Source organism: Tasmannia lanceolata, unplaced genomic scaffold, assembly GCF_043159265.1.
Source record: "Tasmannia lanceolata isolate RefF3 unplaced genomic scaffold, GAP_Taslan_0.1 ptg000020l, whole genome shotgun sequence".
NCBI lineage: Eukaryota > Viridiplantae > Streptophyta > Magnoliopsida > Canellales > Winteraceae > Tasmannia > Tasmannia lanceolata.
Window position 1 is genome coordinate 5,872,217 of NW_027518697.1, and position 25,791 is coordinate 5,898,007.

A 25,791-nucleotide genomic window follows, 5' to 3' on the forward strand; every position below is an offset into this window, starting at 1 on the left:
TCTCTCTCTCTCTCTTTCTTTCTTGGCCAGTTCCTAAACTAGGAAATGGAGTGAGTTCACATCTCTCTCTTCTTGGGTTTTGTGTGAAAGTTAGGGTGCAGTTAATTTTCCATATTTGAGGGAAGTGGAACTTTCTAGAAGGGACTTTGGTGGAGGAAACAAAAGGCTTCTTTGAGTCATAAGCCAACCCTTTTTGTCTTTCCTGCATGCAGTGGGTTTAATTAAATCAAATTTGACCTTTTCCTCTCCACTCCCCATACACACACAAACATAACCCCAAAACACAAGGCATACACACACAACCTCAACACCAACCTTGTCCTATTATTCCTGCTCTTTTTTAACCTCTCTTTCAATTTGTCAGAATCCCTCACTTTCATTTGCATTTTCAGTAACTCAACCAATGCCTGCTCGAGGAATGCTAGATTCACAGGTGCCTTTGGAAAAAAAAAAAATTTGGGGCGAAGGGTGCTCCCATTGGTCAAATTGATCTTAAATGTAATTTGACCAATGGGGCCCTCTTTGCCCTTTTCTTTTGCAAGGGCACATGTGAATCTAGCATTCCTCTACCTACTCTCTTACCACTTCTAAACACCCTTCTTTACTACTTCCTACAGTGACCATGTGCATACACGTGGGCATACACAAAATCTTCACCCATCTCATTATAGCATTAGTTTTACCAAAACGCCCTTACTCCAATTGACCACAATGCCCTTGAAGCTCTGAACTAGCTATAATAACCTCAATTTTATTTAGATTGAAATTTGGGTGTACATACAAACGTGCCAAAACCTGCTTTACACAAGGAAAAATTCAAGGGAATAAGACTAGTGGAACACACTAATTTTATGATCATAGCTATGGAAGTGAAACATTTTCCCCTTGTTCTTCCCCGGGCCACCTGACTAGTGTACTCATGACTCCTCTTTTTACACTTTAAGGGGTGCTCCGAGAAGAAAAGGGTGGGGGGCGGGGTGAATATATCGTTTTCCTTTAGCTAATTATCAATTATTAGGGGCCAATATAGATGGGTCATGCGCCAAAAATGCCCTGCTCGTTTTAGATTTTGAGAACTGATTGTGAGTCCCAAACAAATTTTTGTACAAGCTGAAGATGCATGAAGTCATGAATCTTATGGAATACATTATTATGTTCAAATGGCTTATGGATCAGGTGCACAAGATTGATGAAAAGTTGAAGGATGAAGATAAAAGGCCTTTTACTTCTTACTTCACTTCAGGATTCATATAAGAACTTGGTGATAACTTTAATGTATGGTAAGGAAACAATGTAATTAGAGGAAGTCAGAGCATCGTTTTCTCTAATAATCATTTCAACATTTGATTAATTGAGAATTTATATGTTGGACCACCGTGCATGCACATGTAGCCTAAAATTATAGTGGGGCCCATATTGTTCGGGCAATCCAAAATTCCAAACCATTCATTTGTAGGGCCCTGGTGCAGATAGGGTTTGCTCATAAATTATATCCATAGGATTATCCTAACCCTCCGATTTTTGGAGGTTTAAAATCGACGGCACAATATAGAAACCTCCGCAATCAGAGGGTTAGGATCATTCTATGGAGAAAATTTTCTAGGCACACCCTATCTACCTTTGGGCCCGACAAATGAATGATTTGGATCACCTAAACAATGTGGGCCCCAGTGTATTTTTGAGTTCCGCATGCATGCACGGCTGTCCACCGTATAATCTTTGGTTAACTAAGGTAGAGTAAATCATTGGATGCGTGCTCGCAAAGTTTTACCGGTAAATACTTTCCATATAAGTTTTTTTTAGAACAAAAAAATCCGCATTAAATGAGATTATGAAACCGTGAAAAGTTATTATTTTGGTGAATGTTTAAAAAAAAGGAAAAATGACTGCATCCAAACATGCCCTGTGTTCTTACAATCATGGTCTTAAATTTCGACCAAAGACTGGAATTTCGGATTTTGGTCAACCCCGAAACTGGGATACCCGAAACATTACAGGATTTCGGCCTACATGTCGAAATTTAAGAAAATTCAACCGAAAATCTCAATTTTTTAATTATTTAATATTATCCCAAAATTTTGACTGAAATTCCAAAACAGAAATTTGAAACCATGCTTACAAATAACAATGAAAATTCCCTGTGTTATTGGAAATTACAAACCTATTAAACCTGTTAGACATGAAATTTATTGGGAATATTTTTCTGCTTGGCACAACCATTCTTTGATAACCACACTAACACATCTTGTCTGTTATTATTTAAACATCTGTCAAAGGTTATTAAAAGATCTCGGAGGCCAATTAAAAAAGAAAAGACGAGCTAATTCTGTGCAATTACTAAAACATAGAAGTGCCAATATCAGTTCCATATTTTTCTAATAAAAAGGAAAAATTCCATAAAGGCTCCAACGGACGACACGTATTTCAATTTCTGTCCACATACAGCAAAAATCATGATTCGAAGACTCGTGGTTCACAGCACAAGACCGATATGTCCAAAAACATCCTCTTAAATTACCAAAGATACCCTTTTTTATTTTATTTTTCTGAATAACAACACAAACATTGGATTTGCTAGGCAATTTCGCCTAAAGCCATTCGCAGCTCACTTTCACCTGTTAGCAAATTTTGTCTTATTGATTTAATTCACCTGAGGTGGCTGTTCTCTACTGCAAAAATGATTCGCCGAAACTGGCTAGCAAATCCCCACAAAAAAAATAAAACATTACCACCATATAGGGAGATGCAAATGATTGGGGCCCACTAACATGACTTGACAATCTGAGCCCTTTATCTAGGGGGGGGGTGCACCATGGAAACAAAAGTCACCCTATACTCCTATAGCTAGACAATTGGACCCACTAACCGACCTGAGATAGTTTCTCAAGTAAGATAGGGTTCTGGAAAATTGGACCCCGCATGATCTAAGTTGCAAACCCAGTCGATGGGCTTTATGGTAATAGATGGGCTAAGGAGGCAACTACAAGCAAATGTAGCTCATTCTTTTGCTCTAAATTCCTTGTTTAGTTATTTCGACATAAACTATACTTGTTTTATACTAAAACAAAACGAGAAAAGAAAAAGAATAGGCTACTGATATTGGCATTACCATGTTTTGATAATTGCACAGACTTATCTTGTCTCTTTTATTATTTAAACAAGTGTTCAAGACTATTATGGTTCCCAAAAAGCTCACAAAAGCATAGTTAGCAAAATGTGATTCGGCAAAAAAAAAAAAAGGGACAGGAAAAATTCAAGTTTACTACTGTATTGGTTCGAAAAAACGTATAAAAAATTACATTTAAAATTTTGTTATTTGCAAGATATACTGAAGGTAAAGTTGGAAAGTTGACCCAAATACGTGTTTAATACGTTAACGTGTTTTAAACACATTTTAAACATTTTCCCCAACAAAATTAGGGTTTTTTTTTGTGTAAAAGTTTTTAAACGAAGCATTATTGCAAACCAAAAAATGGGTTTTAAAAAAAATGCCATTTAAAACGACATTTTTCTAACTATGCTTAGATGTCAATTAAAACAAAAAAGACAGGATAAGTTTGTGCAATTATCAAAACTTAGTAGTGTCAATATCAGTAGCCAAAAAAGGGATTTGCTAGGTACCATCACATAAGACATTTTATGGGCCGTCTGTTGCAGGAAAGAGAAGCCAAAAACGCTCACTGTTCAACAGATTTTGTCTTATTCATTTAATTCATGTGAGGTGGCTGCATTCTCTTGCCTGTCCATGAAATGCCTTGTGCAAGGTTCCTGGGCACCCTTATAGTTGATTTCTGCAGAGTCAACACGGTTTTCACTTGTCACTTTTATAATTTTAATTTCTGCAAAGCGTGGCGCCGAAAAAAGTGGAAAGTGACACCTTGAAGTTGATTTTTGCAAGGGCGCCTTTCGTATTTTCATTTCTCGAGTAATTTTGTTGAGAAAAGTGTTCCTGGGCTGCAGCACAGGGAGCTTATCTGCACTTTAGTGGTCTATAAAGCATCCCATTGGTTCCTTTCTTGCGGACCTGCTGTACGCTTTCAAAAGGGGGATCCGCTATACTAACCAATGATCCTTTATAAACCACTAAAGCGAAGATAAGCTCCAATGCTTTTCTCAAATTTTGTTTTCCTAAAAAAGAATATGGCACATCTGTAATAATATGCAAATCCGGAGTTATTTTAGTGATTCCAATTTCACGATGTTTCATATCCTTGCATTTCCATTGTTTTCCGAGATAGCCCAAATCCAGCAATAGATCGATCTAATCGAATATAGATTCTCCATGACAAGAATCTCAGAACAGATTTTCGTGGAACAACACAAGAAAAAAAATAGAATTTCTTAAGAACCCAGAAAGAAAATATGCAATCTTTGAATTTGAAAACCTTCACGGATTTCAACCCAATAATCCAAAGGTCTTGGTCGTGTCAAAGAAAATGCAAAAATGTTGGGAGAAACTTGAGAATTGTTGCTTGTTCTTCAGCCAAAAATGGAGAAGGAAGAGAGAATCAATCGACAAGTTCTTTTCTTTCTCGTAGCCAAACATATGCTTTGTTGAAGCAACAGATGGAGGTTGCAGCCAAATCCGAGGTAGGTTTTTTATTTGGGTTGTTGGGTTTTTTTAATTCTTGGGTTTGATGGGTTCTAGATTTTTGAATTTTGGTTTTTTATGGGTTTTGTCTTTTGTTGGATAGTGTGGAAAGGAAAAATGTTGGGTTCTAAAATTTCCTACTTTTTAATACATGATAAAATATGAATATGACTTTAACCAACCATATTCAATTTTTACTTAAGAGTTAGAGATAGCTTCAATATATGATAGTATCCCTCAAAATTAACCATAATCATATCATTTCCCTCTGAATTGTGGAAAGAAAAAAAAAATCCTAAGAAAAATTTTAGATCAGAAATGTTTTTCTTGCAATCCAAACAGGACATTATTTTTTGAATTTCTCTTCTTCAAACGTGTTTGCTGATTTTTTTATTAATTTATATTTTGAAGCATTTTTTTTTCTTTGATTGTGGGTTTTGATTGTTACCTTTTTCTGCTTGAATCTGAAAATTTTAGCTTTTTTTGGCTAGCTCTGAGGTCGGTTTTGTTTTCAACCGTCGGAAGTTTCTAATTTTGGGTTTTTTAGATGATTTTAATTATGGGGTTTGATGGGTGCATTTTGTTTGTTTTCTTTGTTTAGTATTGGGTTTTGATGATTTCTTGTTTTGCTGGAATTTGTGTTTGATGTCTTCTATTTTCTATTTATTTGGGTTTTGATTTTTTCTTCCTAGAATTTCATAAATGTTGGGTTTTTGTTGTCTGTCTTTCACATGGGAATTGATTTTCCATGTTTTTGTTTTTGGAATTTCCTGTCTTCAAAACTTTCTTTTCTCAAAAAAAAAATAAAAAATGGAACAGAAAACAAAACTTCGAGGTTATGGATTTGATGTTTTCTTCTTAGAGTATGGTTGCTGACATTATTTTTATTGTGATTTTTTTTCCAACAATTGGTGCTCTTATATGTCATTTTCATCTTTAAATATAGGATTTGGTTGGTTACTTTTTTTTCCTGGAATAATGGCCTTTTCTAGATTCAAGTTATCAGCTCTGGTTGTGGTATTTTTTTATTATTATTATTTCTTCTTTCACAATGGCCAGTTCTACTTTGAGGTGCTAAAAAACTGGATGGATTTTGGTTCCTTTGGAATTTGGATTTGATTTGCGGATCAAGGTTTGTTTTAGAATTTGATTTGGTTTGATTTTCTTCTAATTTTATCCCTACTCTTTGAATTTGAGTCTTTTTTTAAGTTGGTTTAAGCTTCCATAAGATTAAAGAGTTTCACATATTGATTTTCTGCTAGAATTTTGTTTCATTTTCATTTTCACTCTTATTTTCCAATGTTGGGATTCATTTTCATTTTCACTCTTATTTTCCAATTTTGAGATTCATTTAACATTCAAGTAGTACAAAAAAGAGAAATTCAAGGAGTTGAAGGGTTATGAAATGTGTCACGAATTGATTTCATACTACTTTTATTGGTCAATGCATTCATTTCATGTATTGGGCTTGGGGCTATAAAAGTTGGATTCTGATTAGCATTTCTCCATTTCCCCTAATTTCATATCAAAACTCAGGTCTCTTATATATCTTACTAGGATGCATTAACTCACAACTTTTCTGTTTCATTCTCTATATCTTAGTATCTTAGATGTTGGAAAAAGTATAGGAGTGTTTTGCAATCTGTTTTTCCTTTACCCTTTCTTCAAATTACTATTTTTTTGTAGGATTACAAAGAGGCTGCAAGAATCAGGGACTCACTTAGATCATTCGAGGAAGAGGAGCCAGTGTTGCGTCTTCGGAGTTTGATCAAGACCGCAGTGGATGAGGAGAGATTTGAGGTACCCAATGTTGACCTTTCCCTTTTCTCTGAAGCCCATTCTGCTTTTCTTAAGAGAAATTTGGAAGTTAAGATTGTCATATCGGAGGCTGTCTATATCAATTATCATAAAAAATGGAGATTGATTGGATTCAGTAGAACTGAAAAAAATAACATCAAAGTGGATGTGGGTAAGCATAGATGTTTTTGCATTTGGTAGCTACCAATTGAAACAAACATGACAGCAAATTGTATATCAGTTAACCTAAATCCCATTTCAGCCTTCTAAATTCTAAACCAAAGTATCTGCTCCTTTACCTGTTACTTTTACAACATAATCTCTCTTCCCAAGGGTCCAAGGACCGTTGAAATGTATTAAAGAAAATCAAAGGTAGTTTGTTTAGAATCAATATAGATGATGGTGTGGCAAAAGGTATTTCACTAATGATTGGATCTGGAGGAGTTCTTTGAGACCACTAAGTTCTTTACTGTTTTCAGAGACTTGCAAATTCTGCCAAATTGTTGTAATCTTCTTCTCAACAACCTTTTATATTGAATGTCTTATGCTTGTTATTCATGCAATTAAACAATATAGGAAACTTCATTTCTTAGTTTATTGTGGGGGATACTCGTAACAATAGATTTTGGTTAATTTTCCATACATCTATAGAGGAATCCTCATTGAAAATGAATGGTGAAGACCTCAGTTGTGGCGAAGTTCTCCGTGACATCTTGATTGTTTTTCTTTCTTTTTTCTTTTTTCCTTTTGGGAACTCTCTAGTTATCTTGTTTCTTTATCCTTCATCATTTTGTGTATATTATATTTATCTACATGCCTGGGGAAATAACATGGATCAAGTCTCAAGAAATATTTTGCTTGGCTAATAATCAGTTTTTAGTATAAAAGAGAAGAAAAACAGTATATGCACCTACTATTTTAGTTTCTTCTCTTGTGTGTTCTATGTTATAGTAAATGAACCTAATATTTCATTTCTCTATTGCGTGTGCATATCAAAGTGCATGGACAACAAATTTATAACCTTGTGCATTCTCCTTTTCATAACTGACTCCATGACTTCAATGGAAATTCTCCTTCTCACAAAAGAAGTTTCCAATATCAATGAAATAAAATTTCTTACATCTTGACCAATCAATATCAGAGTTCAATAATCTAACTGTCTAGAGCAAATTCCCTCTTCTATATTGAATTGTCTAATTGTGGAGTCGTCACTACTATGAAATTACAATTGCCAAGATAATTGTTTCTCTGTTCTTATATGCTCTACTTTTCTCCATATTCGTGTGTTTGCTCCTCCTCCTAATAAGTTGATTGACATTTTGGGTTCTCTTAGCTCCTCTACCGAAATAGAATCCTTGCCCCGAAGCTCACATAGAAGAAGTGCCTGGTCAATATCAGAGTTCAATAATTTAATGTAACTGTTTGGATTTGGATCATGGTCCTATTATTTTGTTCAATCGGCTAATTGTAGACTCCTAACTACTATGAAACTACAACTGCCAAGAGAGTAATTTCTCTGTTCTTGTCTGCTGCTTTTCTTCCTATTCGTGTGTTTGCTCCTGCTACAGATAAGTTGGTCAACATCTTGGGTTTTCTTAGCTTCTCTGCGGAAGTAGAACCCTTGTTCGGAAGCTCCCTAGAACGACTGCTTTCTCATTAAAAAAACAAAGAACCAAATTTAACACCCGCAAGCATCCCCCTTCAGAAAGAATAGATTCTGACATAGTTTGTTAGATGGAATCTATATCTGATTAAAACTATTATTCATCTCGCGTGGAACTCACTATGAACTGTATGAAGACTTACCAAATGATCATAGGAAAGGAAAATATATGAATTTTGAAGTTCAGTCCACAGTGGACTTTTAGTCATGGGTTCGCTGTTATCATACAATGAACAATATTTGAAATTGCAATGCCCTATGTTTATAACAGTTCTTGTCATGATTTCATCATCAAGCAAAGGATTAGTAACTCTTTGAAATACTGTAGATTCACTAACTTGGCACATTTCTGATCACAGTTCTTGAATGGCTGTAGTCAAACAAATTTTAAGGTCATATTTTCCTTCTGATAGGTTTAGGAATCTTATAGTCTTTCCAAATTTTGCATCTCTCAGATAAATAGATTTTTTTTGTCAGCTGATATTAAAAAATAAAGCTTTTTTTGTCATCTGCTTGAATATGATTGTGCATGGAAATTTCAGTAGGAATCTTTAATTTCAGTGGATGATTATCTTTGAGGCCATTATGAGGTCTGCCATTTGCTCCTATATTCTTAGATTTGTTTATAATATTTTTTGCAGGATGCAGCTAGATACAGAGATGAACTACAGATTGTGGCCCCACACTCACTCCTTAAATGTTCAAGTGATGCAACGACCCTGGTATGATAAATATACAATCAGTTTGATCTGCACACATAGTAATTCATTGGTTAGTGATTGCGGTGCCGTTAGTGTTTTCATCTAGTTAATTAGCTTACGTGCATTAGTTAATTAACCTTATCAATTTGTTTTGTAGTTTTTCCCTTTACTTCACCCCTTGTTTTCTTGGGGATGAACATATCCTTGAATTGAATTTTTTTTCTTAGATCATCATGGCATGAGTCTAAAATTCTTTCCAATATGCTAACAAGTTGGAAGTACTTTCTACTTTCTTAAAGGCTCATTTTAGTGCCACGATAGCAAAATGACCTCAAGTTTCTTCTCCGTTGGATATTGGTAGAAGTAGCTACTATTTTTTTTATTTCCATCATCTACCTTCTCACCTTGGATTGATATTCAGCTCTCTTAGGTCATTTGAAAACTCTCTGTAGTGGTCCAATAATGTAAATTTTTTTATTGATTTAATGGATGCTATAAATGATATGCAAGCGTCACTTATATAATAGTAAAACTAGGCAAGATTTAATTCATTCTGTCTATATCTCTGTCATATTTCGTACTTCAAAATTATCCCTCCATACTCTCGGCATATGACTTTTCTCTATGCCCTTTACTGTAATTTCTGGAATATTTAAAACTCAGAGTGAAACCAAATTGAGGCCGAGCCTTGGCGTAATGGTAAGGTTGCTCCATTGTGACCTGGTGGTCACGGGTTCGAGTCACGGAAACAGCCTCTCTGCAAAGCAGGGGCAAGGCTGCGTACATCTAGCCCTCCCAGACCCTGCAATGGCGGGAGCCTCGTGCACTAGGGCCTTAGCGTGAAACCAAATTAGGGTTACTCATCACATCATCGGAACTCTAGAATTTTCTGGCTCCCATGATTGCCTGAAGCCCTGAACATCGATTTTCCAAATTATCACAAGTTTTTAGGACATAAGAAAAAATAAAATTTACTATATTTTTTATAACCAAAATTCTTTTCATAAGCACATTATTTTCTCTCAAAATTGTGAAATTTGTGGCAGTTCAGCAAGTATGCATTCTGATATATTGTTTCCATTAAAAATAGGTCATTAGAAATCCAAAAAATATTATTAGATTGCACTAGCAATGAATTTTCTTCAACAAATTTGCTTGTTGGAACAGAGTTGAGATACCATGACCCATTTTGCTTTCGGTTCTTGTTGATAGAGAGGAATCAGTATTACCGTATCACTAACCATAAGAGAACTCCCAAAGAAAATTCAGATCTTTCCATAGGCTATATGCAGATGAATGAGCTTTATACATTATTTTACTTCATATCTTATTAATACCCTTGAACCATAGTTACCAAATTGGCACATCCATCCCGAAAGAAGTAAAGAACTTCAGGTCATCTCGAGCAAACTGCCAGTTATTTAAGATTGTTTCTTTCTTAACATCATTCACTGGATGGAAGCTTCAAATTGGAATTCATGGCCTCAAAGGCATTTGTATGAAAACTCTTAGATGCAATCTTGTCATTTTTCTCGTTTTATTCTTTTGCAATTGTATATGTTGGAAAAAAAAGCCCTCTTTTCTGGTTAAGTAAGCACAATTTCAACCTACTGCTATCAATCTTACATGGCATCGCAGCCTAAATTTGCCCTCCTTAAAACCATCCTGTGCTTGTGCCTTGAGCACCTTTGTTGTGTTTATGCAGACTATTCCTTATTGTTCCATCAAGGTTTCCATTCATTGATATATCAGAACATTCTTTTCTTGATCTTGGGCATCAGTTCTAAGTGTCACCAGAATTATGACGTGTGTTCCTTCATTTTTATTATTTCCAACCCATCTCATAAGTGTTTTTCTCATGTGAGTAAAACCCAAATTTTCCATTCACAAGGAAAATCTTTGCGGTTGAACATGCACGAGAGCTTGAACTTCTAACGCTCTTCTTTTTTTCTTTTTTTTTTCTTGATTGCAATTTTCACTCCGGAGTTTTGATGGAAGAAAGGTTAGTTATTTTAATATATCTTAAACAGGGGATCCGGGTGCAAGTCAGGAGCATATACATTGAGGGCCGGAGCCAGCCTTCGAAAGAGCGGTACTTTTTTGCATATCGAATAAGAATTACCAATAATTCAGAGCGCCCTGTTCAACTCCTAAGAAGGCATTGGATCATCACTGATGCCAATGGGAAAACTGAGAATATCTGGTTGGTTTTGTTATCATTTCCATTCAACATTGCTGGTGTAGATTTTCGTTTTTTTGTTTTACTCCTGTTATGATGTTATTTATCATTCATAATTTTGTGCTACAAATGTTTCTCATTTAAACTTACATTTCTTTTTACTTTTCTTTTTTTTGTTGCATAGGGGAATTGGTGTTATTGGAGAACAACCGGTTATACTTCCTAAGACAGGTTTTGAGTACTCTTCAGCATGCCCTTTGTGCACTCCTAATGGAAGGATGGTAGGTTGAGAAATTTTAATTAATTAATTATTATTTCCTAAAGCTAAAAAGAATCAGCCTCAAGTGGTCTAGTAAGATCTCCTATTTTTATACTACAGTATTGTAATTTCAATATCATGATGAGCCCTATTTAATGAAGATTTTCTGTATTTAATGCTTTCTTGTAAGATCTCCTTGTATTTTGACCATCTCAGTCTTTTATAATGATATTAGTTACCATTCTAAAAAAAATTAATGGAGATCTTCTTATAACAACTTGTATGAGGCCTTTTAGCGTGATTTAGCTTGGCCGTATAAAATTGAGCCTCTCACCCTCTTATCATTTTGGTGTAGAAAAATCCTTTTAAACTGACACAGGAGGCATAACTTTTCATTATTCATTTTAAGCCGTGGCATCTCTTTTCGGAAAAAAATTCCTACCTTCATAGATTTTTTCCATTTTGGGATTCAAAAAATTGTCCTAAATTTCAGCGATGAAAATTATATTTATTTTTATAGTTTTTTATAATAGTTTAGGAAATTTTTGTTAGTAATTTTTGAAAGGCTAGATTTAGATTACAATCAATGGAAGTCTAGTAATTTTGAGTCACGTATAAACATTACAATTCTTTCAGAGGGGTTCTTCTTATCATTTTTTTTTTTTTTTGGGCAATGTAGGAAGGTGATTTTGAGATGAAGCATGTGGACAAGGTGGGCTCATCAACTTTCAATGTTGCTATTGCTCCATTTTCCCTCTCCATCATGGGAGATGACACTGATATCATCTAGAGCAGATACCCTTTTTACATGCACAGAAATCGTGTAGCTGAGACGAGAAGAGAGGAGCAAACTCAAATGAGTTGGAAAAATCATGGCTTTGTTTTAGTAAAGCCTCTTTAGTTTTGTTTTAAGCAATTTTCTTTGGTTTTTTTATTAGATGGGGACTGATCTTCTTGTTGTTTTACTGGTGTTGCTATTGTTGTTTTACAGGGATAAAGGGTCTCTGTATCTGTTTATAGTGTGAATGCTATTATGTTCATTTTACATTTACATATACATTCATATATTGTTTACTGGAGTTCTTGAAGTCATCTCTTCCATGAATGAGTTCATCTTTGTAATCTGAGGATTCTGAACTAATGAAAAGCAATGATATTTTCCAATGGGATTTGCTAGGCAATTTCAAGTGAAGTCATTTCGTGGCTCACTTTTGCAGGAGAGAACAGGCACACAGGCTCACCTTTTAGCAGATTTTGTCTTATTCATTTAATTCAGCTGCACAAAATTCCCTAGCAAATCCTTTCCAATGTGAATTCTCACCCTATTTGCTTTGGTTTCTTTCTTTATGTAGTTTGGAAGCTCTGACCTTAAAGCTACATCCTTTTGCTTGGATTTTGTTTTCACCCTTTTATATTTGTTTTAGACTACTATTCCTAGAGTGCTTTTTGGATGCAATAGATGAGTCTAAAGGAGAGTGGGTGGATGCTACTAAAATAGGGGGACACAATCTCAAATGTGAGTCCCTCAAGAAATTTATGTGTTTTGTTGGTTACTCAGTTTTAAAATGCTAGGTTGTGAGTTGGTATTTGATCTGTTCTCCTCTAAGTCGCACTCTCTGTTTCCATAGCATTAGTCAACTAAAATTAAGGGCCGTTTGGATGCCGAGAAGATTTTGATTTGGATTTCTTATATTTGCAGCCCTTTTTGCATTGTAATTTGGTTCCGGATCAAATTCTTGGATTTCCAATTAGCAACTGACAGTGAAAAAAATCAGATTTCCAAATATGCTGTGGAAATAAGTGTTTGGAAATCCACAGATATGGCAGTTTCCTTCACCCTCTTTGCTCCTCAACCTCTCCCCTCCACTAGGAAGAACACCCTTCCCTCTCTGTCTCCCTCAACATGAGCTGGCGGATCTATTCATTTTGTATTCAAAACTCAATTCCGAATCCCAATACAAAATATGAGGTATCCAAACAGGCCCTAAGAGGATTGATAGCAACCTTTTCTTGGAAAATTCTGTAGGCCCGATAGGCACAGACTAAGGCCATTTTTGGCAGTCATGAAAGCTTTTTCCATGGAATATTAGTTCATCAAGTGGTCAGAGAAGGGCAAGGAAGGTGGGAGAGGGAGAGAATTGAGAGGGCATGAAAAATAGTTTTTTTTTTCCTTATTTTTCAGCCACTTCCCACCATAACCTTACTCATGCCCTCTCAATTCTCTCCCTCTCCGACTCTCCCTGCTCCTCTCTCAACACTTGGTAAGCTAATATTTCATGAAAAAAAAAATCATGGTTGCCAAACAGGGCCTGAGGGGTGTTTGGCTCTAGGGAAAATATGCAAAAATTTGCATGAAAAATAATATTTCAAAGAAAAAATGCCTAGTTGTAGCACATACGCAGTTTTCCTTGAAAATGGGGAAGCATTCCAATTTTTCAAAAAACAAATCCATAGAAGATGTGCTTACCAAAAACTGAAAAATTCATTTTCAATGGAGAAATTTTTTGATGAAAATACTAACAGCTAAGCAATGCTTGTAACATTTTTTTTCCTTGAATTGTAGCAATGCTTGTAACATTGTAATGCTACATTTAATGGGTTGAAGTCTGCACTCTAATATTGGTCGTGATAATTTGTTATCTCTGGTTTTCCTCACCACAAGAGGAGTGATCTTCAACTCATCTTTCCCGCCTTCATTTCCAAATAAGCAGATATAGAATTTTTACTCCCCTTTCTAGAATCACAGATAAATCCTAGACAAAACCCCAATTTCTGTAATTTCAGTTTTTTTTTTTTTCTTCCGCTACTTTATTGTTTTGAAAGATGAAGAATTAGAAGGTAATTGTCCACATTTGAGATTAAGTCTTACAGTCAAGCCTGCAATTTTCAGTGTTGTAATAGGAAAATAGCAAATGGGTTTTGATCAAGGGGTTGTACAAGAAGCATTGAGACATCACCTACGATCCAAATTAGCAAATTAAAGGAAGCCAAACACAAATCAATAACAAAAAGAGATAAATAATCCCAAGGTGTTTGACATAAATAAGTGTGTTTAAGAAGCCAGAACACAGTCCTGAAAACCTTCTTTCATCAATGGATAAGTAAAAACACTGTACTCTACAACAGAAATCAGAGAGAAAAAAAAACAAAGTAAGTCAAATGTTTACTTGCTATGGTCTTACACTCTCCCTAATGAATTCCTCGACCTGAGATATCTCGCCCGTCAATCCCGAAGCTTCGGCTATTATTACCTCATTATGACACTGTGAAAATGCAAAGGCCTCCCCAGCCATGCCAAGTGTAAATTCATTTGCGATATCAGCAGTAGAAACAGCAGTTCTCGATGCTCGAAGCTTGTCGCTGTAATGAATAGAGGAAAAAAAATCAAGATACATTAGTGAGACGTATAAAATTTCAGAAATCAAACGCACCCAATTTCAAAATGATAACAAATATTCATCTAGCGTTTTTTTTTTTTTTTGCCCATGCAAACCTATTCAACTAGGTTTTTTAAACACCATTGATCATACAAATCTTTCTTCAATGATCAGACAAACACGTGTATTGAGACGGATGTTAGCAAGAAAAACTTTTCTACAGAAAATAAAGTGTATTTAGTCCTCAGGCCCCTCTCGAGTACAACACAGTCAAACATGTTTCAATTCATGAAAAAATATTCAATGGAATATTAGTGATAACAGTTGTGAGTGAGAGGGGGCAAGAAAAGACACCAAAAAAATTACTCAATTTGAAGTATGATATTTTTTTTTCCAATGATTTTAAGGATTTCTCATGCTCTCTCCACTATAATGCCCTCTCAAGTCTCTCCTCCATCCTCCTCAGCTCCTCTTTCAAATATAGGCCTATGAATATTCCATGAAATATTTTTGTCATGGTTGCCAAACATGCCCCAAGTGTTCAATCCATGCTTATGGGTCGAAAATATAGGTCTTACATTTCCTTCTCCAGTTGTTTCCTTATGAACTCCTTGGTGTGAGCAGTCACTTTATCTGTCTTGTTGCATAATATCTGTACCGGGATCTTCCTCTTCACGACAGTCGCCTTTGTCAAAATATCATACAGATACCTTCCACATTAAAAAAAATCACAAAACATCATAAACTAAGACTAGTTGCTGTTATATCTCAATGAAAAATACCAAGTTGAGGTTTGTGAGTTACTCGGCAGTGGCTCGGCAATTTGGTAAGAAGTCTACAGCATCCACAACAAAAACAAGGCCAGCTGCTAGAGGCAAGAACTCATCGAGCTTGGGCCGAAGCCGAGAGTGCCCAGGAACGTCAACCAGATGGATTGGCTTTGCTTTGCCCTTCTGTGTATTAAAACATATTATTCTTATAGTTCACATATGTAGAATAGGACAAAGACACAACTTATCTGTAAGTTTTACCTTTTCAGATTCAGAATGCAGTACAAAAATGCCCTCATTTGGTTCCATAGATGTAACAGTACCCTGATGGGAGGAGCCATCTCGAAGCTAGCAAAGGAGAAAAAAGAACACATTAGAGAACAAAATGGTATCGAAAATATTCAGAAGTTATGTTGATGTATCCAGATCTATGAAATAACTGTTGTATGGTGCATAGATGCATATATCTTTTGACGCATACAAACAGAAAAGATAGCACATACGGAGTTGTTCTAATCCTTTGGAACGGTTGGGGTCACTATTATTAAACAAATAAATGGAATATTTGTGTTATTGTCAAAAATCAGAGAAATATTGTGTTACTGGATCTTCCCATACTACCTTCCTTTTGCCTTTTTGATCCTCTCCATTACCTTCACCTGCTGAGGAAACGTCATTTGGCTTATTAAGGTTTTCTTTTCCATTCCCCTTTGGATCACAGAGACGAACTTTTTCTTCTTCTTCTTGTCCCTTGCTAAGCGACCCTGTAACTTTCTTTTAAAGATGGAAAGACCGCCTTTAGTAGCCCGAAGCGTTAACGGTTTGAAATAATGATTATTTCCTTCGGGTAGGTCATGTTTATAGATCCTCACTGATTCACATCACTCAATCTCCACAATGAAGTTGCCCCTTCCATTGCTTTATGTTTTACCACACATAAATCACCCATGCTTTAATACCTTTACTTGAGAAATCTGATATTGAAGACTCGTACCACTATGATGATTTGAACCATGTACTAGAAAAAATGGTTGCCTTATCTTTTTTTTTTCAACCAACACTGTAACGAAGCATTAAGGTACCATATACGGTTAACTTCCAAACGATGAGGCATTTTTCCAATTTTAAAAATTTGTAAATTCTATCATGTCCAAACATTCTTAAATCCCAAAAGTCCGGAAAAAAAAATCATATAATTTAGTGTCTAAATTTTTTACATTTAGTCAGGCACCGGTCAACACAAACATATCAGGTGACAGTGATTTTCCTTTAAGTAAATGTTGGATCTTGATAACCTTGATGTTATGATGGATTGAGTTGCATAGGATGACCATGTTGTTCCAATTTTTAGCAATTTCTAATTTTGGGGAATTTTAAAAAAAAAATTAACTATTAAAAACATTGGTCGCAGTAGCGTCTTTTCCGAAACTTCCGTTCTACTGGCCAAAACGAAACAACGAATGAAACGGAATCAATAACTAAGACCTAAAGATGAAGCACCAGTAGCCATTCAAAAAAAAATTATGAAACACCAAGATCATCTGACAAAATGAAAGATCGTTGCCATTCCTTTCAGCAGGGTGGACAAGAATTGAGAATACTAGAATAGGATCATTTACATGCCAGGAAACACACACATGCCGCAACCACCACGAAAGATAAATAAATAAATATAAACACATTTATTGTCTAATACATACTATAATATAGAAATTGCCAGTGCAAGAAGAGGTAATTGAATCAGTGCGTTTATGGTAGATGGAAGATCTAGTGAAAAAAGGAAGATATAATTAAAGAAACTGTGGATTTCTATAAATCTCTCTATGCTTCAGAAGAAGGTCCCCGCCTACCCATGATGGTGTTGATTTAGACTATTGACAAAGTAGATTGTGCTTTTCTGGAAAGACACTTCTCCGAGGAGGGGATCAGAGTTCGGATTATTGTCCTCAGTAGGGATCGAGCCCCGGGGCCTGATGGATTCTATCTAGCATTCTTCCAGTGTTGTTGGATGCAGTGGAAATTGATATTCTAAGGTTCTTCTCTGAGTTTCACGGAGGCATGGTGTTAAATAGAAGTAAATGTGCTACTTTCCTCACCTTAATCCCTACAGTTGATGGAGAGATAAATGTTTCTGATTTTAGGCCAATCAATTTAGTCAGGTGCCTCTAAAAGGATCCCACTAAGGTTCTAGCAGAACGATTAAAAAACGGTGCTTCACAAGGTAATCTGACAGTGCATTGATAGCCAATGAGATTGTGGACTACTATTTTAAGAACGGTAAGGGAGTGGTGTGCAACTTAGATATGGAAAAGGCTTATGACAAGGTAGGTTGGAGGGTTCTGGATTGCCTCATGAGAAGAACACGCTTCGGAGAGAGATGACGTTCCTGGATTATGAGATGTGTATCTTCAGCCTGGTTTTCCATTTTGGTGAAAGGGTCTCCAAAGGGCTTCTTTAAATCCTCTCGAGGTCTAAGGCAAGGGGATCCACTTTCCCCGTTTCTTTGTTTGCTAGTTGCTAAAACCTTGGATAGAAGGATTGATAAAGCATGAAGTGGGATTTTGAAGGTATTTAAAGTTGGTCCCAATGAGGTAGAAGGGTCGCATGTTAAATTTGCAAATGACACCTTAGTCTTCAGCGTGGCTAAGGAAGTGAAAGTGTTAAGGCTTAAGGCAGTTCTCCGGTGCTATGAACTTGTCACAGGGCATAGATCAAATTTCAGGAAGTCTAAAGTGCTTGGGATTAACATCACTGATGACTCTAATGACAGGTTGGCTCGTACTCTTGGTTGCTTTGTGAACCGATTCCAGTTGACTTACCTTTGCTTGCCGCTTAGGGTTTGGGACCCAATTGTGGAGAGGATAGAGAGAAGGCTAGCAACGTGGAAGAGAAATTTGGGGTCTTTATGGGGAAAGATTACTCTTATAAAGGCAGTGGTGACTAACATTCCAATATACTTCTTGTCAGTGTTTGGATTCCCGTCAAGTGTGGTTAATCGGGTAGAGAAAATCCAGATGATCTTTCCCTGGGGCTGGGGCGGGTCTAATGACGAGAAAGTTTCACTTTGTTAACTAGGAGGAGGTTTGCAAGCCAATCAAGATGGGCGGTATTGGTTGCAACAGGCTTATAAATGTTAACAAAGCCCTCATTGGCAAGTGGATTTGGAGGTATGGGGAGTACAGAAATCATCTCTGGACTATGGTTATCGACAACAAAATGTGGAACCACTTCTGGCAATTGGATTTCCAATGATAGGTTTGCGAAGTGGGGTTTGATAGAGTGGAGGGGTATTCTAAGACATGGTCATTGTTTTTAGAAGGTGATAAGATGGGTCTACAAAGGAGATAAGATTAAGTTTTGGCATAATAATTGGTGTAGAGATGTGCCTCTCAGTCAATTATATCACGGTGGTAGCTAAAAATAAGGATGCTCATGTCAAAGATCATTTTCAGTGGGAGGGTGGTTGTCTTTCAAGGAAGGTGGAGTTTAGAAGAATTTTTTTTATCGAAAAGTTAACCGAGTTGCTTGGATACACTGAGTTCGTGTTACATTAGTCATAAAGAAGCATGGAAAGAATAAGTGGGTTTGGATATGGGGTTCTTCTGGGGTTTTCACTGTAAAGTATTCCTTTGACCACATTGCACTTGACCCTTATGCCTCGCATTTGGAAAGAGTGCAGAACATTTCTGCCCCTCCTAGAGTGTGTGCATTTGCGTGGACTTCCTTTTTGGATAAAATTCTTACGGTAGACCATCTAAGTAGCCACCAAATGATGATTATTGATCACTATTCTCTTTGTTTAGAGGCTAGGGAATCGGTGGAACATATGTTCATCCATATCAAGTTCGCTGGTATGAGGTGTGGTATGCCCATAGTGCTTTGTCGATCTGCTCTTGCCAGTCCCTCTTGGACATGGGGCCGCATCCTTAGGAGATTAGGGATTTTAAGGGCTTTCCCATCTCATATGGCCAACTTGTTGGGATTATGATCCTTGGCTTCTTGGAAGGAAGAGAGAGAATTCTTTGGAAATAATTCTACTTGAGAACATTTGGGTGATGTGCAATGAAACAAATAACTAGGTATTATGCAGCTCGGTTAAAATTTCGCACTTTGCATACACAAAAATTATTTCACTTACCATTTTTGGGCCATGGCCACCCTTGTTTCAAGTTCATTTCCTTGTCTGATTTATGGCGTCGTTGGAGAGTGATTTGTTTTAGTGGAGAGCCAAAGGATCCTGGACGGATTGTATAAGTTAAACTTTGATGGTTCATATCTTGGAAACCCGGGCCTGGCAAGGGTTGGTGGTCTTCTTAGGGACGAGAGGGTTGGCATCAAGTAGGCTTTCTCTGGGCCTATTGGGATAACTGATTCAAATGAAGCTGAGCAAAGGGAGGCCCTTTAGGGTTTTAGACTCACTCATGAGAGCATTTTGCCATAGTTGGTGGAGGCAGAGTGGCAGACTCCCACAATGTCATTAGGTGGATGCCTGAGAGCCATCCCCACCCTTGGAGATTGCGCACTTGGTGGATGAGATTTAGGATCGTGTTGGAGATTCCCTAGAAGATTCGCTAATAGCGAAGCGGATAGGCTAGCTCGGGTGAGAGTTGGTAGACCCCGGTTGGAAGTATTTGGCATTCTCTCTTCGTGAGAAGTGATGGTTCTTTCTTTAGCTCACGGTTCTCTCCTCTCTTTTTTTTATCCTCATATCTTATGTATTGACCATCTTGGTGGTGGGCTTTGCCCCTTCTCACTTTTTTAATATAAGCCAATTGCCATTCAAAAAAATATGTAAATAAAACCTGACAAACAAATTGCTGAGAATAGAGACTAAGTAGAAACTCCCTATCTTGGCCCTCTTTGCATAACAGCAATTCTACTATTTGTTCCTTTTTTAGGAAGACAATATGCCCCTTTCAGATAGCTGTATTCTAATGTCTGCTCTAGAGTCTCGGGATCATTTGTGACATAAGTGTACAATTAGAGAAGCAAAAGAATTCATAAGATCATGGTCTGAACCATTTCTAGTTCAAAAAAGCAAATTTAATTTTGATAACTTATTTTTTTATTTATAAATGTGCAATGCAAGGGCAAGTCATTGTTCGATGACAATTAATATGCCTGAAATTGAAGAAAATGTATGGCTGAAAAATCATCTAATAAATAAGGCTCCAAAAGTACAATCAAGGTTAGAACTATATGAAAATGGAATCTCAGTTGTCTTTGATATCGCTATTTTTGGGTATATTCAACCCATGAAAATTATACTTAGAACCCCAAATTCATGAATTCTCGGAAGCTCAAATATGTTCCATCTGATCGGTCAAAATAAGTGTTGTAGTGAGGTTTCACAAACTGTAGTCATTAGTCAAAACTCAAGAGTTTGAAAGATTTGAAAACCCCCGTAAATAACTCTCATATATACATTGACATGATCATGAGCACTTTAAAAGAACAAAATCATCAATGCAGAAGCCTACCTGGTAGAAAAGAATGGTCTTTCCACTGCCACTTAAACCAGCAAGCACTATAGTATTGGACCTTTTGCGCTTGAAAACAGGCACTGCAATAGAAAAGCAGCAAATGAAATGTTAATAATCAATCAACAATATATTTCATATCTCTTAAGTGCTTAAAACAATAACCTAGAAACGTTAGGTTCTCCAAAAAGGTAGGTTCCGAACAATCTTCTTGATACTTCTAGCAGTCCTATAGAGGATCAGGTAGCACAATAAAAGAGTTCACCCCCACCAAATATCCTCCTAAATCCTAACCTGTTGCCTACACCTACCCCATACTTAATTTGCTTCTTAAACTCTTCTACAACTTTACAAACAGAACCCCCTAGCACCCAACCCACAACCTCTAAAGTCTTTTGAAAGCCTTAACTCTTGCCGCATCTACTTTAAATATCTAATCATAAAACAGATAATTCTTAGTAAGTTAAAAAAAATAACATGGATATGAAGAGAAGTGGTAACTTACACAATAAGAAAAAAACAAATGTGAGGAATAAAATGACCAAAGCAACATAGAGTTGCTCTACGGGCTGTTGACGGATCCACTGCTGCAGTTGAGCTACCCATTGCTCCAATTGACGGCCCCATTTCTCCAGTTCATGTGCCCATTGCTCCATCCTGCAATTTGACATTATTTAACTTACGAATGAAAGGATTACTCGAACACCAATATAGTAGTCACATCATGGAAGCCAATTAACCATCTGTATTTCAGGCATTGATGCACTGATGATCCAATGTATAAAGAATTCAATTAACCCACCAACAAATATAGATTAAAGAAACACTAGGATCAAGATGCATTACTAAAACAAACATCAAACTAACCAGTTAAAAAAAATGAAAAAAAAACATCAAAGTAGTTGGAGAGAATCAAAAAGAAAAAAAAAAGTAGAAAAAACAAAGTCCATCAGTGCAACCGCGTAAAAGAAAAATAACAATTACAGAAATTGAAAAGTCTATTTAAGGCAAACGAGTAAAAAAAAATGAACGCCAACTTAGTAAGATGCAATCACCCTTGATGAGAATCTTTCACACGATAAGTCAACTCAAGTGGGAAAACATCGTGATCAAGCAGCCTCACAGGATAAGGATCACTAAATTATCCAAAACCTTTCATTGTAGCATTGATGACAGTGATTCACTGTAGGAACTAGGAACATGTAAACATGAATTACGGGCCCTTGGTTGATCAAATCAAAGAATTCATCATCATCCTTCGTTTTGTGGTCTCTTACCTCAGCGTGCATATCAGTTTAGAAGATCAACAAGCATCACGTATATCATTGGACCTTTTTTCTTATAGCTGTTTCCAATGTGCTGAATATTAAAAGAAGCAATGGCATATGAAGAACTTCTAAACATTGGCTCTAACTATCTTTTGGGCTATGTCCATTCCAAGTTTCAATTTTGTATCGGCTTTCGACTTACGACATGGTTGGAGGGAGGTATGCCTTAGCTCGGAGATGAGGCCTTTAATAGTTCGACCTTGGGAGCCGCCTGATCCTAGATTCCTAAAGCTCAACTTTGATGCCTCTAGCTTTGGAAACCCAGGGCCGGCTGGTATTGGAGGAGTTCTAAGGGATGAAGGGGGTGGGGTGGGGTGGGGTGGGGTGAGGTGAGATGGGACTTTGCGGGCCCTATTGGTGTGGGCCGATTCAGTGAGGCGAAGTTGCGGGAGTTTCACCAAGGAATAAAGCTTTTAAAGGGAGAAGACTTAAATCGAGCAGTGGTTGAGGGAGACTCCCTCAATGTGATTCGTTGGTTATCCGGCTCTCAGATGTCTCCTTGGAGATTCGCTAACTTTCTTAATGAGATTAAAGACATTGTGGGCAATTCTGGTATTTACTTTAGAAAATATGCCAATGGTGAGGCAGATAGACTTGCTAGGGATGGGGTGAGCATGGAGGCTTTCGAGCGATTTGATTTCCTCCCTCTTTGATTTTGGTTTTTTGTCTTTTTTCTTCATGTTGCCCTTGTTATTTTCTCCTTTTTAATGAATTTTCATTTGCCATTGAAAAAACCCTATTTCTTTCTGTTTTTTCTTTTTGTATTTGACTAACTCTGTCATTTTTTTAATGAAAGTTATGACCATTCAAAAAAATGAATAACTTCTAGAGACCATAACTAGGTCATCAAGGAAGAACATGATGTCCTTTACAAAATAAAGGACAAGATTTAGTGGAAATAAGATGTGAGAAGAATGCTATTTTTCAAAAGAACTATAAAGTTAAATTAAAACATTGTAGCATGATTAAAAGGTTCAAAGCCTACTTAGAAGCAAAGGGATTAATTTCACAGTAAATTCCACTGCACTATTCACCTTGTTTTCCTTCTCATTTAACTACCTTCAGCACTCTTACCCCACTATTATCAATGATGATTCACCTTATTAGGACTTTTGAACCTACATGATGTTCCCCTTTGTTCTTTGTGCTTTGTACTTCGTGCTTTTTACTTAGTAGACGGCATTATCCAAAGCTTCCACAGCTAAAAGACATCATTGGCTAGTACCATTTATACCACCAACTACTGTTAAATCAAAAGCTAAGATAGTCTTTTTCCAAACCAAAATGTAACTATTTAGTTATTCTAAACTAAAAGAAAACTATACCAAAGCTCACTGAACCCAGAGACTAACATAATTATAACAAAAAGGACAAAAATTGAAATAATAGCAATAGATAGGTCAACATGGATTTCTCATCATCTAAACATCTCACTGATAGGTGAGATCCTAGCAATACATATAGACCGGGATTTTTTTTTGTGAAAGCTTTTGGGGTTTAATGCTTTCTCTCTATTATGAAGTTCGGTTTCACGGAAAAATCGGAAGCAAAATTTCGGAACATAAAGAATGATAGTTCAAATTATTCAAATATATTTTATATATATATATATATATATATGAGAAAACGGTTCCTACACATATGTGTAGATAAGTTATCTACACACTAGCTTAAAATACAGTGGGGGCCACATTATTTGGGTGATCCAAACCATTCATTTTTAAGGCCCTCACATAGATAGGGTGTCCACAAAAAATCAGATCCATAGGATCATCCTAACCATTCGAACTGTGGAGGCAAAAAATGGACTAATTTGTGAAGGTTTAAAGACATCCTCTCTCTCTCTCTCTCTCTCTCTCTCTCTCTCTCTCTCTCTCTCTCTCTATATATATATATATATATATATATATATATATATATATATATATATATATATATAGTGTAAAAAATTAAGAAAATAGAAAAAAAATAACAAATCTACATAAAGATATACAACCATCGTAACAACATTTTCGGCAGAAAAGAAACAGATTCTTTTTCCGGTGGCCCAGCGGCTAAAGCAGCAATAACTATGATTTTAAATTTCGGCCAAAACAAGAAATATTTCTATTTCAGCTGTAGCCAAAACGAAATCCACTTGGATATGAAAAAAATACCAGATTTTGTTCCTCTCGTAATTTCGGTTGAAATGTGTGAAGCATGCAACTTTTCAGATAAAAAAATGAAGAAGAAAGGTTTCTATTGAAATTCGACAGAAACCCATTCAAAAATCAAGTCTACTCGCAGTAGAGAGAAGAACAACGAGATTCCTTTAAAAAATAAAAATAAAAAACACAGTGGTGAACAATCTTACTTAGATTTCCGCCGTGATTTCGTACCGAAATGTTTCTTTGATCTTACAATATATCGTCCGAAATTTCATACCGAAATGTTTTCATGATTTTACAAGATACCAGCCGAAATTTCATACCGAAACTGGAATTTAAAACCTTGGTAATAATAGATGGCTGTGGGAACTCGTAAAGGGTCTAGTAGAGGGAGATCAGAGATGGGACTCGATCAATGGAAGATCAGATCAGAGATGGGAAGTAAAGAAAAGGGAAAGAACACAAAAATTCAGACCCACTCAAAACCATTATGAGAAAAAATTCATACCACCAATCAATCTAAAGACACAAAATCAAAATGCCTACAATCCATCATTAGAAAAATGTAATTTAAGACATGAAAAAAGGTACTACGTTCATAACCAAACCAGAGTAAAAAAATATAATCAAGAACAGGATTATGAAGGGTATAAACCTAGATCAAGCGCTTACCTAATTCTTGTATTCACTGCCCCCCTTGTGTTGAGATGAGTTATGGGAGGACTGGATCAATTTAATGGAGAACTAGAGAAGAGAAGGGAAGAGGGTTGGAGGGTTGAGGGGTTGAGCATCTTTTGTCTTTGGGGTTTTTACAAAAAGAGTCTCCAACTTTAGCGTTTTTGCAAATAAAGTCCTCTAGTTTTATCAATTTGCAAATCAGGTCGTGGCTTATGGCTTTTCATGGCAAACGGAGACGTCTTTCAATTATTAGAAAGACGAGAACGCCTTTTGCTTGCTAAAAGTAGATATTACACGGACGATGCACGTGGAGCCCACATTGTTTGGGTGATCCAAACCGTTCATTCATTGAGCCATAGCTTATATTAGGGAGAAATCGTCTTTGTAGGATGATTCTAACGGAGGTTGAATATTGAAGGCACATTATGAAAACCTCGACAAATCACAAGGTTAGGGTCATCTTATGTAAATGATTTTCTAGGCACATCCTATCTACATGTGGGCCCAATAAATTAACGGTTTGGATCACAAAAGTAATCTGGCCCACGGTATGTTTTTGGTGCCAGTGCACACACACGGTCGTCCGCCGTATAAAAATAAGTATACGGCGGACGATGACACATGTGTGTCACGGTTGTCCTTAGAAAGCCTGTATGACCCACAACAATGATCCAAACCGTCCATCTTATGGGCAACAACGTAAATAGGCTGTGCCCCAAAAATCATTTGGGCAGAGATAAATGATAAATCATTTGGGCTGTGCTTAGAGAGAGAGAGAGAGAGAGAGAGAGAGAGAGATGGGGCCACTGGGGGTTGATTTA

At 36.5% G+C, this 25,791-nt stretch overlaps 2 protein-coding genes across 4 annotated transcripts; one reads left to right on the forward strand and one right to left on the reverse strand.

Moving 5' to 3' along the window:
* The first annotated feature begins 4,108 nt into the window (after positions 1–4,108).
* LOC143854274 (uncharacterized) lies at positions 4,109–12,278 on the forward strand. 2 transcript variants are annotated; one of them, XR_013237473.1, is made up of 7 exons: positions 4,109–4,590; positions 6,278–6,391; positions 8,693–8,773; positions 10,783–10,955; positions 11,116–11,212; positions 11,870–12,076; positions 12,182–12,278. XR_013237473.1 is itself a non-coding variant. In XM_077364149.1 (6 exons), the coding sequence occupies exons 1-6, from the start codon at positions 4,363–4,365 to the stop codon at positions 11,978–11,980; spliced, it is 804 nt and encodes a 267-aa protein (XP_077220264.1). In that variant the 5' UTR covers positions 4,109–4,362; the 3' UTR covers positions 11,981–12,278. The 2 variants fall into 2 exon arrangements, 1 of the variants encoding a protein (XP_077220264.1); XM_077364149.1 differs by having other exon boundaries at positions 11,870–12,278.
* Positions 12,279–14,192: 1,914 nt separating this feature from the next.
* LOC143854817 (uncharacterized) lies at positions 14,193–25,133 on the reverse strand. 2 transcript variants are annotated; one of them, XM_077364921.1, is made up of 7 exons: positions 24,965–25,133; positions 21,323–21,474; positions 20,818–20,900; positions 15,599–15,685; positions 15,372–15,517; positions 15,146–15,277; positions 14,193–14,550 (listed from the first exon to the last, which is right to left on the reverse strand). In XM_077364921.1, the coding sequence occupies exons 2-7, from the start codon at positions 21,471–21,473 to the stop codon at positions 14,361–14,363; spliced, it is 789 nt and encodes a 262-aa protein (XP_077221036.1). In that variant the 5' UTR covers position 21,474; positions 24,965–25,133; the 3' UTR covers positions 14,193–14,360. The 2 variants fall into 2 exon arrangements, with proteins under 2 accessions (XP_077221036.1, XP_077221035.1); XM_077364920.1 differs by having other exon boundaries at positions 15,372–15,520; positions 24,965–25,127.
* Between the last annotated feature and the right edge of the window lie 658 nt (positions 25,134–25,791).

Excerpts from the sequence above, each read along its gene's own strand:
- LOC143854274 (XM_077364149.1), top strand. The coding sequence starts at position 4,363 with ATGCAATCTTTGAATTTGAAAACCTTCACGGATTTCAACCCAATAATC. Across the intron at positions 4,591-6,277 it reads AGGTTGCAGCCAAATCCGAG|GATTACAAAGAGGCTGCAAG; the intron begins GTAGGTTTTTTA and ends ATTTTTTTGTAG. Across the intron at positions 8,774-10,782 it reads CAAGTGATGCAACGACCCTG|GGGATCCGGGTGCAAGTCAG; the intron begins GTATGATAAATA and ends TATCTTAAACAG.
- LOC143854817 (XM_077364920.1), bottom strand. The coding sequence starts at position 21,473 with ATGGAGCAATGGGCACATGAACTGGAGAAATGGGGCCGTCAATTGGAG. Across the intron at positions 15,686-20,817 it reads AGACCATTCTTTTCTACCAG|CTTCGAGATGGCTCCTCCCA; the intron begins GTAGGCTTCTGC and ends CTCCTTTGCTAG. Across the intron at positions 15,521-15,598 it reads TGCATTCTGAATCTGAAAAG|AAGGGCAAAGCAAAGCCAAT; the intron begins GTAAAACTTACA and ends TTTAATACACAG.